This window comes from Tachysurus vachellii, chromosome 20 (genome assembly GCF_030014155.1).
Source record: "Tachysurus vachellii isolate PV-2020 chromosome 20, HZAU_Pvac_v1, whole genome shotgun sequence".
Classification (NCBI taxonomy): Eukaryota; Metazoa; Chordata; class Actinopteri; order Siluriformes; family Bagridae; genus Tachysurus; species Tachysurus vachellii.
In genome coordinates, this window is record NC_083479.1 from 20,797,417 (window position 1) to 20,813,073 (window position 15,657).

General features: G+C 40.5%; 1 protein-coding gene across 1 annotated transcript; it reads left to right on the forward strand.

Annotated features, from left to right (window-relative positions):
- The first annotated feature begins 179 nt into the window (after nucleotides 1-179).
- On the forward strand, nucleotides 180-5,491 carry ndufa8 (NADH:ubiquinone oxidoreductase subunit A8). Its single transcript, XM_060896370.1, has 4 exons — nucleotides 180-359; nucleotides 1,638-1,801; nucleotides 3,445-3,610; nucleotides 5,171-5,491. The coding sequence occupies exons 1-4, from the start codon at nucleotides 309-311 to the stop codon at nucleotides 5,306-5,308; spliced, it is 519 nt and encodes a 172-aa protein (XP_060752353.1). The 5' UTR covers nucleotides 180-308; the 3' UTR covers nucleotides 5,309-5,491.
- Nucleotides 5,492-15,657: the final 10,166 nt, after the last annotated feature.

The following is a 15,657-nucleotide window of genomic DNA, read 5'->3' on the forward strand; positions in this document are numbered from 1 at the left end:
TGCACATGCGCACAGTACTGACCTTCCATTGAGTCCCAGCTGTCCTCCTGCAGCGGAGTTTTTTTCCCCACCTGTATTTAGACAACATACGCTAGTAGTTCACGCGCACACGAAGGCTTCGTACGATTGGCTGACTCTTTGTTACTGTAACCTTTTAGCCAATCATAAAGAAGGAGGCGGGACATGTTGACTAAAACGGGTGGGAGTTTGAGATAGAGCGCTGACCGGGACGTTAATAAGCGGCTAGCAGCGAGTGTGCTGTGTTAGCCTTATTTTTATTGTTTTTGGCGTGTTTGTAATTCAGAATCATGCCCGTTCAGGTTGACATTCCGACGTTGTCGGAACTGAGCGTCGAAGAGGTATGTTTATAAAGGCTGAAACCATCTTTAGGTCAAACGTCATAGCTAACTGCTAGTTAGCTAACTGCTTGCTAGCCTGTTTATGTCCAATATAATCTAATATATGACCGTATATTTAATAATTTACTTAACATGTGCTAAATATTTACTAATTACATCATTACTAAATATCCATAAAGCGGAGAATGAGGAGAAAATGAGGCGATGAGGAGAAAACATAACAAAAACCTAGTGAAAATACACAGCCCAAGAATTCTTAAATTCAATATGCAAATGAGGCGATGAATATTTAAAAAAAAAACGCTATATTTTGCACAATATAATGACTACTAATGCGTCTCTGATTCTTTACTGTATTATATTATACAGAAGGTGTTTATTATTAGTTTTCTATACCAGCAGCCATGACAAGTGCTTGAGTTGTGTTTGGTTCACTTTGTGCGGTGAATAGACTCGGAGTCGTGTGAGTCGAATCACTTTCTCACTAGAGTTCGTGAGGGTGATTACTGTGTTCCCACGTGACTGAGAACATACCAGGGTTCTGTTCACATGAAACACGAGGAGAAAATATAACATAACCTAGTGAAAGTACACAGCCCAAGAATGATTGAATTCAATATGCAAATGAGGCGATGAATATTAAAAAATGCTATAATTTGCACAATATAATGACTACTAATGCGTCTTTGATTCTTTACTGCAGCGCTTTAATTGGTCAGAAGGTTTATTATTAGTTTTCTATACCAGCAGCTATGACAGAAGTGCTTGAGTTGTGTTTGGTTCAACTTTGTGCAGCGAATAGACTCAGAGTTGTGTTTGGGTCACTTTGTGTGGTGAATAGACTCAGAGTCGTGTTTGGGTCACTTTGTGCAGTGAATAGACTCGGAGTCGTGTTTGGTTCAAGTTTGTGCGGCGAATAGACTCGGAGTCGTGTTTGGTTCAAGTTTGTGCGGCGAATAGACTCGGAGTCGTGTTTGGGTCACTTTGTGCGGTGAATAGACTCGGAGTCGTGTTTGGGTCACTTTGTGCGGCGAATAGACTCGGAGTCGTGTTTGGGTCACTTTGTGTGGCGAATAGACTCGGAGTCGTTTGGTTCAAGTTTGTGCGGCGAATAGACTCGGAGTCAAATCACTTTCTTGCTAGAGTTCACTTGGAAGCAGACAGACGTGAGGGTGATTACTGTGTTCCCACATGACTGAGAACACACCAGGGTTCTGTTCACATGCATTAACCTCCCTGTGAATTTGTGTTTTTTTTATTTGTTTAATGTTTTTAAAGGTAAACGTCTCGTCGGCCGTCCTGAAGGCTGCTGCACATCACTACGGCTCACAGTGCGACAAACCCAACAAGGAGTTCATGCTGTGCAGGTGGGAGGAGAAGGACCCTAGGAAGTGTCTGAACGAAGGGAGGAAAGTCAACGAGTGCGCAGTTAATTTCTTCAGGTACTTCCACTCTCACTACACATTATGTAGCTCGTGAATCAAAGCCATAAGATCTCAGGGCCACTTTGTGTCTCAGTTGGAGCTGTACGCATCACATCGTCTGTTGTGGCTTTTAAAACTTGCGTAAAGCTTTCATCTGGTCAGCAGAACCATTGGGTTGCTTTTTTTTTCTCAGAAATATAATATGTTCTTTCAGGTTTTTCCCCAAACAGCTGTATTTAAGCACGGAATCGTACGAGTCCTAATCCCACTATTAATAAAAAAACAAAGAAAAAAAATTGTATTTTATTATATATTCTTTTCCAGCATCCTGTACAAACAAATAGCTAAACTATTAAATAAATTAAAAAAAATTCTAAAATGCAAAAAAAGGAAAAATAGAAATAATTTGTACATATTTATGAAAACAAACAAATAAGCAAAAAATGCACATTACAAAATATTTTGTATAAAAAAATATATTTAATTGTTTTGATACGTCTGTTTTGTGACATTTTGTGATTTACAAAGTTGAATTAAAGATAGATTAATGGATTGATTTTCTTTTTTTGCTTTCTTTTTAATAATCACTTTATCCTGTATTATATATCTGATTATCAGCACCATTCTTTAGAACCGATAGAATTCATTAACGGTCATTGAAAAAGAAAGTGATTGGTTGATTTTGTCACACACCAGAGTTCTTGTTTCGTTGTTGTAGATATAAAGAGAAAGAAAGTTTCTGTTGTAAAGGGAATTAAAAGTTGGCATGTTTAACACTGTGACATTAACACGACGTGTGACTAAATCCTGTAATTAGGTGTGTGTGTGTGTGTGTGTGTGTGTGTGTGTGTGTCCTGAGAGGAGCACAGAGCTTTGCCCCCTGCTCCATTGTGTAGGAAGCGGTCTGCTTCGTCTCAGTCTGCCTAATGGCAGGCGCTCGGCTCTAATAACACAGCGACGCCTCTGCGCTGTGACTGGTGTCTGTCATTAAAACACAAAACAGCTTTTTTCGGGGGGAAGCGTACAGATCTAACCGCTGGCTGAGGAGGGTGGAATAAACCATTCTGTCCGCAGTGTAAACAAGCAGGACTGAGCGCAAACAGAGCGGAAAGGAACCTGCGTGAGAGGGGGAAAAAGAGCCATGGATCAAATTATTAACTGGCGGAAGATCAAAACCAAATCCGGTTAATCTGCAGCTAAAGTAGTTCTCAGTGGGTTTAGCAGTCATAGACATGGAAAAGAGTACGAGGCTGTAATCCCAGTATCTTCCCCGTTCACACTCCTGGTTGTTTTATCCCATCCTCATTGGCTGGGAACTAATCTGGAAGCCTTCCCCTTTTTCTTCTTCTTTGCAAAACATTTGGTTCTTGTGTACGGGTCCAACGCAAAAATGCACAGTTCTGTGAGTCTGGATTCAGGGGCATGTAAAATAAAACTGGATCTGTTATTGATTTGGAAAAATCCTCTGCTCTTACTGAAACCTTGCAAAAAAGATTTATTCTGCTCGTGAAACAGCTAAATAAACATCTTTAGAACGAGCGTACCTGCCGAGAAAATAACCGACGCCGATAAAGGGTGTCTGTTTGGGATGTATAGAGTTAACGTAGACGATGTTCTCAATGTTAATGCAGATGTTCTCTTCAACACACGTGTTTGTGCAGGCAGATCAAGGGGAACTGTGCCGAGTCGTTCACCGAGTACTGGACCTGTCTGGACTACACAAACCTGACCGAGCTCCGTCACTGCCGCAAGCAGCAGAAAGAGTTCGATAACTGTGTGTTGGAGAAGCTGGGTTGGGAGAGACCAGAACTGGGAGACCTGTCCAAGGTCACACACACACACACTACACATTCGTTACATACAGTATCTGTCCATAATAATACTAACAACGAATTAAATTCCTACTTGTGGTTAGGGTTGGGAACTGAGAACCGGTTCTTATTCAGAACCGCTTCTGTTTTTTAACAGGAACCGCACGGAATTTTTTAGTTTTGGTTCCAAACGCGGTTCCGATGCGATGACGGGCAAAGCGCTGGGAGCGGTCACTTTAAATAGCCATGTCTTACCTCATGAATATTAATTGTTTTACAGTCACGCAACCAAATTAACGCAGCTTACCACATAAATCAGTCACTCGCGCTGCTGTGCTGAGGTACACTTTGTGTTAGACATTATACATTAGACATTGCTTCCTTTGTGTTTTTTTATGTCTAAAAAAAAAAGTCTAAAGTGTGGATTCATTTCCAAAGCTACAACAAGGAAGCAAATCTACCCCATCATAAAAAAACAACACAAACACATTTTCCAAAAATAAATGTTGTAGTACAACACTCAGGACATCAGTGATGTGTGAGCTGGTGACAGTACAGTGTGTTACAGTAAAGTTATTGACTGTTTTTTGTTTTCGCTTTTCGGGTTTTGCACTTTGCAGACGGTCCCTTGGAATCTCTCTTAGGTGTTCGCACATAGAGACTTATGTATTTTGTCCACAGTGGAGGAAAGCTGATATTGAGGAAACTTTGGTTGTAGCTGCGTTGTAGCTGCCTCTCTACATTACTACGATAAAAAAGAGGCATTATTTGTGTAATAAGAGTGTTTAGGTCAGGAGTTATTGACTCAGGAAACTCGAATCTGTGAATATGGAGCCAACTTTACTTAAGTCCCTCTGAGAGGGTTTTCTCCACAGCTGGAGATACAATAAGCCAGGAAAGGTCTCGTCTTCTCCCAGAGAAAGCAGACGTTAATTTTTCTTGCTAAGTTGTAATTCTGGATGTTAAATTTGATGTTGGATTTATTTAAATTTAAATTGATACAAATTGAAATGCTCTGTTTAAAATATTTAAAGAGTGATTAATAAACACAAATGGAATTGTTTAAGTATTGTTCATTATTTCTTTTATTATGGAATTGGAATCAGAACCGGGAATCTTAAGGCAGAACCGGAATCGGAACCGGAAAATTACTATTGATACCCAACCCTACTTGTGGTGGAATAAGTTGGTTGTAAAAAGAAGTGTGTGTGTGTGTGTGTGTTAACTTCAGAACGTTAATCTCTGGATCTCTTTCCCGAGCACAAGTCCACATGTTTCCCACTGGTTAACATTTTTAACTGCCCCAGTTTGACCTGTTGGTAATTACAGAGATAAACTGAAGTCTTTCTGGGTTAAAGTTAACTTTAAACACGATGCTGTGTCACGTGCTGTTTCAGGTAAAAGAATCAACAGTGATTGGTGTGGTTACAGTTTTACTGTTACACAAAGCTCTGACACTGGAGACTCCTTCCAGAAATGTGTCTAGACATCTATCATTCCTAGAGACTATCTAAACTGAAATATAAGATGTTTGAGCCCCAGGTTAGGACTCATGCCTGTGTCTCTCTTATGTCAGGTGACTAAGGTGGCGACTTCCCGGCCCCTCCCCGAGAACCCGTACCACTCGAGACCGAGACCCGAGCCCAACCCTGTGATGGATGCCCCACTGGAGCCGGCCAAGCACGGCAGCCGCCTGTTTTTCTGGAGCTGGTGAAGAGAGGTTTCATTTTCCCCGCTGAAGCCCCCATCGCTCCTCACAGACATTTCCAGACCAAGACAGATGGACAGGAGCTGAACAGCTTCTTCACCCACAGCACTGCTCTGCTATCCTACATGTAAAGGTGTATTAAATAAACACAGTTATTCATGTGTTGTGGATTAAATAAGTTTCATTCAACCTGAGCTTGTGCTTTTATTGTCTCATCATCCACACAAACGGACTTTACTCTGGATCACTGGGAGTGTTTCATTATTTATCAGAATATTAATAGATTTCAGCATTCATTCATATTTTTGTACATTTATACAACGGAGGGTTAAGGGCCTTGTTCAGGGGCCCAGCAATGGCACCTCAGTGGCTCTGGGATTTGAACTCACAACCACTAGTTCAACAGCTTAATCACTGAGATGACGCATTGTTTCATAATTTTTTTTTTTTTTATGGCATTATTAATGCATATTTTTGTTTTTAGAATTGACTTTGTGAATAGAGCTGTTTATTTCTATAAATGAATTTAGAATGAATGATATTAATATACACTGTATAGATAATATTCTATTAATGTTTTTGCATTAATTAATTAATTTTTATAAATACATTTTTAACTATTAATCGATATAAAAAATACTTTTAATCTGCAGTTTTTAAACAAATAATTCTTTATTGTTAAGTGTTTTTGTTTAAACAAGTTAAAAGCGATCCTCTAAAGTTAAAAATGAAACTAAAATTAAGCTAAATTAAATTAAGCTAAACTCTAAATTCAAGATCCTAACTAACAGGCATTAAACATTCATAGTGCATTTATAATCAACATTAATCATGTAATTCTGGTGAGTTTAGAACATCTGGCAGTGAAAAGAACTGTGTTGTTATTATCAGTGTGGACTGAAGGTGTTCACAGACCTGCTGAGATCTGGACTCTGATTGGTCAGAAGGTGTTGATTAATTCTCTCTGACAGTAGCACAGGTTTTATATTAATGTACTTGTTCTAATACATTATCGTTGCTATAGCAACAGCTCGTTCTGCGTGACTCCACATAAACATAAAACTGAAATCGTTAATATTTTGTAATGAGATGTTTATGTAAGGGGTCACGGTGGCTTAGTGGTTAGCACGTTCGCCTCACACCAGGGTTGGGGGTTCGATTCCTGCCTCCACCTTGTGTGTGTGGAGTTTGCATGTTCTCCCCGTGCCTCGGGGGTTTCCTCTGGGTACTCCGGTTTCCTCCCCCGGTCCAAAGACATGCATGGTAGGTTGATTGGCATCTCTGGAAAATTGTCCGTAGTGTGTGAGTGCATGAGTGAATGAGAGTGTGTGTGCCCTGCGATGGGTTGGCACTCCGTCCAGGGTGTATCCTGCCTTGATGCCCAATGACGCCTGAGATAGGCACAGGCTCCCCGTGACCCGAGGTAGTTCAGATAAGTGGTAGTAGTTGAATGAATGTTTATGTAACACAGATGGAAGGAGTCTCCAGTGTCAGTGCTGTGGATCTGTCAGAGGTAAAGCTTTCCAACATCTTCCTTATTCCTCCGTAACTTAAAGAGAGACAGGTGAATGAACGAGCTTCTAGCTGCTATAACATTAACGAGGAACGAACAGAAACAGGAAGTAAATCCTTTAGATGAATTCTAAAGCAAATGAACTCTAAACCGAATTAATAGATGTCGTGTCATTGTTTAATAAACCAATAATCATTCGAAAATTGTGGAATTGTAAAATAAACAAAACGATTGTGAGCGTTATTAATGTAAAGAAAAACCTTATTTCTCAGAATCAGATGTTTTTTTTGGCAGATTAAAAAAATTGAAATTGAATTATTTATATCACTGCTTTCTATTATCAAATGTGTTTTTAGAGGCTGTGATATACACATGCTAATTAAAATCAATAATAAATATATTTTTTTTAAAAAACTATTGAGAACTTTTCTGTTTTAATTGTGTGCTTTTTTTTTAAAGGATGGCTCATAATATATTTTTTTTTTTATATCACAAGATATACAATTAACTTTTAAAGCTGCAAAGAACAGAGCAAAGAATATTTTGGGGAAAGTGATAACGCTGTTCTGTCTGTAGGAAACAATGGAGTTAAGAATCACTACAATTAAACAGACACACTGAGAAGCTCAAGAACAAAAGACATAATAAGGCTTTCTAAGGCTTTATAAAATTATAGTGTGTGTGTGTGTGTGTGTGTGTGTGTGTGTGTGTGTGTGTGTTATTTTCAGAGAATACACCGATTCATTCGGCCCCTTATACTCCATTGTGCCTCTGGAGTAAATGGCTCTATTCAGCTACAAATCAAGTGCAAATTTCCCTCTTCTCCAATCTCTGAGTGTGTGTGTGTGTGCGTGTGTGTGAGTGTAAAACCAGACTGAGGCTGTGTAATGTCAGGGACCTCGAGGTTGGAGGTTCGGTCCCTTTGGGCAGAGGCCAATTTCCTCCAGCACTCGGCTCTGACTTCCTGTTTCAAGCTCGGCAGCAGGAGCGTCTGTGCAACACAACTCCAGTTCAAAGCTGGAGAGCAGGAGAGCAGATCTGTAGTGCCCTTCTGTTCAACTGCACCTCTCCAGACCACCTCGGGTCAACCGACCCCACAGGCAACGCGGGGCTCGGCCCAATATAAATAAAACTAATGGGCAAAGCTCTGTTTTTCACCACTCTTGATTAATATATAGAAAATAGGCAAAGACCTTTCAGGCTTTTTTTAAAGCAGGTTGCGGTGGGTCGAATTTCAGTGTTAATAGAGATTCAGGGATTCTCCAGCAGCTCGAGAAGGTGAATTAAGAGTATAGCAAAAGATCTTATCATACATACTTGTGTTTATTTTGAAGAAGATTATAATCTGAAAGTAATTTCTGTGTGTGTGTGTGTGTGTGTGTGTGTGTGTGTGTGTGTGAGCAAGTAGCTTTTGGCTCAATGTCACCCAAGCGTACTACATCTGGTCATCTGTATGTTTACAAAAATGTTTAATGAAGCACAGTCATTTGTTGTTTCAAACCATTTTTCTTACCATTAGACGACTTTTGATCCAAAATACACTCTCCATCCCTAAACTCAACCAGATCTCTCTGCTTGTTACCAGAAATGTATTTTCTCTTATTTAATAATATTTGATAAATTCATCCAAATCTATCTTCTGCTCAGATCTGCTGCACATCTGTCTCAGATTCTGCACCAATGGATGACTCCATGTTGACAAAACATTCTCAAAACCGTATTTTTGTCCTTGCTTCAGCATCCGATCTCACCTGGATGCTGGAGATTTGTAGCTCAGAGCTGTTGAACATCCTGTGAACACTCAGTACTTAACACCGTTAGTCTTTACTCACACACACCTCTACTATCTCAATAGTCTTGAGGTTTCTCCCTCGTGTGACCAAACTTGCGATTAAATCCACGAGGACGAACGACTGAAGCCGTAACGCTATATATAGATGTCCAGGGAAAGTCATAAGAAATCTGAAACGTACACCATGATGCTGTTCTTCCTTTAGTTTAGTTATGTTACATTGCCTTTATTGTTCGAAGGTATTGTTTTTTCCACAGGTATCACCTTGCTCTGATCTGCTCTCCTGTTTATACAAGAAGCTTCTTGTGAAAATTCCTAGAGTTGTTTTTGACCCTGATGTGTGTCTCTGAAATCCCCCATACACACACACACACTACATTTCCCCGAATTCCCAAGGTGTGGTGCAGGCTAGCGGCTCGTGCAGGAAGCTGCTGACAGCTCTGGCTGTGACCTCGGCCACATTGTGACAGCACGGGTGGAGGTTTTTTTTTCTGGAGGCTGTGGGCAGGGCCTGAGGGCTCGTGGCTCAGACCCTAACACAGGAAAGTGGGGTCAGAGCAGGCTGACACTGCCCCAGCGCAGGAAGCCGAGTCTGGCAGCGGAAAGAAATACAATACAGTCTCAAAGCCTCGAAATGAAAACAGTGCTAAAATTCTGAAACCCACCACCTCATTTGCAGAGCTACACTGTCCATATACCTATTGTTTGCCATCATTATTGAGAGGTTTAAGAAAAATATTTGAACGCAAATCATCCCGTAGGCCAGCGCTCGCTCCTGCAGGTCGTGAGGTCATGAGTGCTGTGTGTTAAGAGACCTGAGTGCAGAAAGAGCGACATGTTTCTTGAAGGTTTCATCCTTGTGCTCCTCACTGCTGAAAAGAGAAACTGTGAGTGTTTACCTTCTGGCTTCCCTTATGCTCTGATCCACAGCTTCAAGAGGAGCTTTCATGTTTCCTTTTAAAACGTCCACTCATAAGAGAGACTTTGAACTTTCATGCAGGTCGAGCGCGGGACCCTAAACCGCCCAGATGGTTCTCCTCGCCTTGGAACAATGCGCCGAACGTTCTGGGATCCTGCAACGTCTGATCCATACCACATGCATAATGAAGCTTGCATTTTTAATGAGATTAGTGTCAGTGTTTGACAGAAAGGAATGACTGAATCCACACACACACAAACACACACACACACACACACACACAAACTAAACCACAGATTTCCAAGCAATCAGAAGAATCAAGTTATGTGTTCCTAATTTTCACAGATCCTGAAGTGTTTAAAAAAATAAAAAAATAAATTATATATATATATATATATATATATATATATATATATATATATATATATATATATATATATACAATATTATAAAAATAAAAAAGTGCTTTTGCATATGAAGCTAACTTACTAGCAATACTTGATATTAATAACTAGCTTGCTAACAGCTAATAATTTTACTCACACAAAAGGGTTAGTACATTGTTTGTTTATATGTGTGTGTGTGTGTGTGTGTGTGTGTGTGTGTGCATTTGTGTGGAAAAGCCCAATATTTTTATACATTAAAAAACATTTAATAAAATAAAATAATTAACACACACACACACACACACACACACACACACACACACACACACACACATATCCTAAATATACACACAGCCAAATTCGCTAGTAAGCTAAAAAACCCTTTTGTGTGAGTAAAATTATTAGCTGTTAGCAAGCTAGTTATTAATATCAAGTATTGCTAGTAAGTTAGCTGCCATTGCAATATTAAGCTTGACATAAGATTTAGTTATTAAAACTTCGCTAAGCAAACAAGCAAACAACAGGCTAACATTTATAATAAACATTAGTAGCCAGGTTTGTGAGCTAACAAGCTAGCAAGTATTAAACAGATTAGCCAAGTTTTCTAGCAGGCCAGCTAATGCTAGGCCAACTCTAATAAGGAGTCATTAAAAAACATCGCATATACGATCGTTAGCGCCATGCTAAGCTAATATGCCATTAGGTGTATTATTAAAACACATCATTACAAGCTTAGAGGCAGCATAGCAAGCTAGCTTATGTAAAAAAAAACTGTTATATGTTGTTAATAAAATGGTTTTCAACATTAGCAAGCTAGGGCAAGGACAAGCTTTGTTTTAGTTTAGAATTATAAATACAACTTCTCTAGCAAAGCAAGCTAGCTAATATTAGGCTAATTATCATACCAAGAGCTAGCTAGCAAATGGAAAATTGGTAAGAACTAAATTGAATTCAGATTGTATAACTGTTTGATTTAACCTTATGGAGATTTTAAATATATATACTTATGTACAAAGATTTTAGTTAGATGAATCTTTTATGAAAAGTTTAAGATGAAAGTTTATTTGTTACAGCATCATGGCTCCGGTGCAGAACTGAAGAAGAACCATTTTTTTTGCTGATCATCTACATCTGGGGTAAGTGGAAATTCACGGGACGACCTAAAATGATTTTAAAGCCACAAATTGTACAGTTCTACACTTATGGGAACATGATCACTGTTTTTCTTGTGCTGACCCTGTACTAGTGTCGTGTTTGTCCAGTTAAATCTACAGTAGCAATTCGTTTACAGTAATCACGGTTCAGTGATATGTTTTCGACTGTATTTCCAACATTTCTGCATTTTGATGGTTGACTTTGTGTAAGTTTATGGTTATATGACATTTTTGAGGAGTCACCAGCTTTGGGGTGTTAAATGTTGCCCATATTCCCTGAGTTTATGTTGTTCTGCTCCTCACAGTAGAGGGAATGATGAGCATCTGGCAGCTGACGGCTACTACAGTACACGTCCAGCTGTTTGCATTCCGTCGCAGCACGCGCCGTGTAAAGCTCTTTTGTGCTTGCGGAGGTGTGTGAAAGGTTCGCTGTGTGGCCGGTATGTTTTGGAGCGAAGTGTTAACGCCAGGACGTGGAGAGCAGCTCTCCGAAACACCTGAGTGACTCTGAGTGGTGTGATCTTAGCGCTCGCTGGGGAACGCGGTGCCGCACGTATGCGTAATGTGTCCAAGCTTGCAGAGTGTTTGTATTCTTTGGCTGCGGATCCAGAAAACGCTTTGTCCTACTTTTCAAATATCATTTGTAAAAATTGCAAAACTGAAGTTAAAAAAAAGAGAGTTTGCAGCGGCAGTCTGCACAGACCGCCGTGTGCTCGTGTGTTATGACATGAGCCGTCTAAACAGTGTGTGAGCGACCGTGGGGGTCGTCATGCCACTGAATACGCGCTGACGGATCCCCGGGCCTTAAAAACCACGCTAGCTCTGAGGTCATTTTGTAATATTAAAGACGTCGACGTAACGTTTACCGCAAACACAGTCCGTCAGGCCAGACGTGTTCGGTGCTCACAACGCTAATGTGACTAATCTTTTAAGTGTCCAGTTTTCTAAGCAAGCGAGCTAACATTCAACCAACTATCATATTTTGTTATTGACTACATTGCTTACAAGCTAGTTAAAATCATGGCTCTGGGTTTTTGTGGTTGATCTCAGAAGTTAGCTTAAAAATGAGTAGAAATGACTAACATTCTATAATGTGAGCTTATGATAATGTGGAGAATCTTCCTCTCCTTCAGCAGGTTTGGTTTATCGTTATTCTCGACTCGGCCAGAACTCGTCAACTTTCTTTCTTTGGTCGCTATGAAACGAATCAGCTTCCTATAACTGACGACCAGCGCAAATTGTTAACTGTAAAGCAGAAAAAATGATTGAGACAATCTAAGAAGGCTGCCTTTATAAACAATGTTGCAGTGTTGAGCTACATGGTCAACTTTAGTTACCTGGTTATAGATTAGACTGATAGACTTTTATTGCCTTCAGCACAGTTATCCTGAGACCATTTATTGCTCACGGTGTCACTGCTTTTTTATTTTTTTTGTCAATACATCCATATGTTTGTGGCTTGTTTATTTTCCTGAAGTTTTGGCGATGTGTTTTTTTGTCTTGCACGCAGCTCTAGCTGGAGGCCAACGCAGCCGATACGGCTGGCCAGGCCGGGGCTCGTGTCATGAAGCTCTCGGACTGTAGATCGACACGTAAACAAACAGAGGGAGTGATTGATTACTGGATCGAAGAAGTTGCAGTGAGTGACAGTTCCAGCTGCTGACAGCTGGAAGGGGGGATGCAGATGACAGAGAGAGCAGGGGTGTGGGTTTGAAAAGGAGGAAAGAGGCTGCACAGCCGGCTCTGTTTGTCTTGGCTCATACTCAGGCCTTCAGTATTCCTCCTGAGATACAGAGCAAAACACTATTTACACACTCGGCCTACAGTATTCGTGCGAGCTGCTAATCTTTTTCTCTGTCTTTTTTTTTTCTTTCTCTCACTTTATCTTTCCCTGTCTGTCTGTCTCAGAGGTAGTGTCTCATTTACATGGTGTTTGTTGAAATTTTAGCTCTGATGGATCACTTTAGCCTCGCGGAAAAGGCAGAAGGCCGAGCCGTGGCTCTGTGTGTAACCTTCCTCTCCGTCTCTCTACACCTCCTTTCCTCTTTCGTCTTTCCTTCCCTCCAAGGCATTCTTTCTTTCTAAGCATAATGATGTAAGCATGTGTTACCATTATGATTCTCATTTAAAATGAATGCATAGAAACGATAAAGTTGTACGTCACTGTTATCGTAGTTGAACCAAACAAAAGAATCACCGTTACAGAGATTCCGAAGTCAGTTTGGCCACGCCCATAAAACTCAGATTGTCCAGTAATGCAGCCCAGCTACTGCAGCATAAATGACAGCACTATCACAAGCCTACGAGTGCTCTGACTTTCAGACGTTTGGTTGTTACACACAGTGAGTTCTCTATCATCTCTCTAGCCGAGTCTCTCGCTTTCAGCTCTCTTGTGTGTAAGTTTTGGATGGAAGATCACATCACACAGTTTAGACAAAAAGAGTGAAAGAGGAGGAGGAGGAGGTGAGTGATGAAGACATTCCTCCTTACTGTGCTCATCTAAACACGGCAAGTTTAAAAGCAGTTCCGTGTTTGACGGCGATCGGATCTCGGTGAGCTCTGCGTCATGCTGCAGTTTCCTGAACATGTCGAGGCGTGTTAGTCTTTTCCCGCAGCTCAGGTTTCCGAGACTGCGGTGGGTTTTTTCAGTCACTGTGGGCCAGGACCCCACTTTCACCCTGACTTTACCCCCTAAATGCACAGACACACACACACACACACACACACACACATGGCCTGACTACTTTACTAGTCAAAAGGTTTGGTCCTTTTCCTGTTTAAAACGTGTTCGTAATCCAGTTTCCACAAAATCCCTGGGCTGTTTATGTGACCGAGCGCAAATATTTTTGCCCCCTCATTACCACTATTTCATAATTATTCTGCAAAAAAATTCCATATTCATTTTTTATTGCAGTTTTCATGTTGAAAGTCATCAGTTCTTCTCGGTTATTCACAAGCGACTGTAGATCATCGATTCGAATGTTGCCTCATTGAGGTTTAAACTGTCGGGCAGATGATCTAAGAGTCACAGACTTTCCATCAATGTGAAAGTGATGCAATGAAAACCGTCATTATGGAATGAAAAAATGACAGAAAAATCACCGGCATGAGCAAAGCGCTGGAAAAAAGACTAAAAAAAACAATACAACTAAGTTGAAGACATGAAAACATTCTCAGAGGAATATAAATTAGGTCACATAGCTTCACAGTTACTGTTTGTCCATAAAGGTCGGAGGAGGACGTGCGGATTTCATCGTTCCGGTCAGAGTCGTGTGCTAAAGCCTAACAACTGAGATTGACTCTGATGTTGTGTTATGGACTGTGAGATTACATCGACACTACATACTCCATGAATATAGAAATCAGAGATGGGGACTCGAGTCATATGACTCGACTCGAGTCAGACTTAAGTCGCAAATTTGAGACTTGAGACTTGCTTGACAAATATTAAAAAAAGACGACTTGACTTTGACTTGACATTTATGACTTGAGACTTACTTGTGACTTGCACATGTGACTTACTCCCACCTCTGATAGAAATATATAAAACTTCACAGTATTTACTTAATTTGGGAAACTGTAACACAACAAACAAAACTGATCAATAAATTTATTTACCATCATCATGTCGCGATGTGAAACATTTCATTGGTTTTGATTCAAATCTTTGTTGAGTGCCATTTTTATACCAAAACCAACATTAAACAGAATTCTGGATTGTGTGATTGGTCAGAAATTATTGTTAATTAATAAAGCTTTCTAAAATGTTATTATTTCTATAGCAACAACTGGTTCACACGGACGTGTAGAGAAAACGGATTAAAAACGCGAGTTGTCGTCGATACGGCGAAGATTTCTGTAAGATGTTTATTTCACGTTTATGGAAGGAGTCTCCGGTGTCAGCGCTCTGTAACAGACAGAGGAGTTTAGGCTTCTTTTTGATTTCGCTGTAACAGTCATGTCTGTCAGCAGTGTGTCAGGGGTTTCAGAGCCGTCTACCCTCTTCCACATACACTAGCAGCTCACAGTCTCTGCCTTGTCGGAGGTCTGTGATACAAATCTGTTTCAAATACAAATTTCCGGAGACAAGGTGAATGCTTTTTATAAGTTACTGGAAGGTCATTGTGAATTCTTGTCCTTCATGTTAGCACATTTTTTATTGTTATTAGATTTCCGTGGGTTTGGTCAATAATAACTTGCCCTCGAGTTTGCATGGATTTTGTACGAGTTTTATTCCAACTGGAAAGCCGATGAAGTTTTCTGTCAAACTCAGTAGACTTTATTATCAGAGCATATTTTTCAGGACAGGCAACATTTTGACTGACGCGCCCTGAAGCTTTCAGGCCACTTCCAGAGGAAACATTAGTTAACTGGTGAGTGGAGTGGAGTGTCACGGGCGGTAGCTGAAGGTTAGGAACAGAGCTGCACCTTGTCAGGAGGTTTGGGGCGGCCAGCAGCTGGCTGAACATCGAGATATGAAGCGAAGTGATGTGTGGACTCATTGAGAGAAGGAACCCAGCTGAGCTGTCCAGCTCCCCGAGCACAAATAAACAGCTCACTTCCACGTTTGCCTTGCCTGTTAATGTCAGAC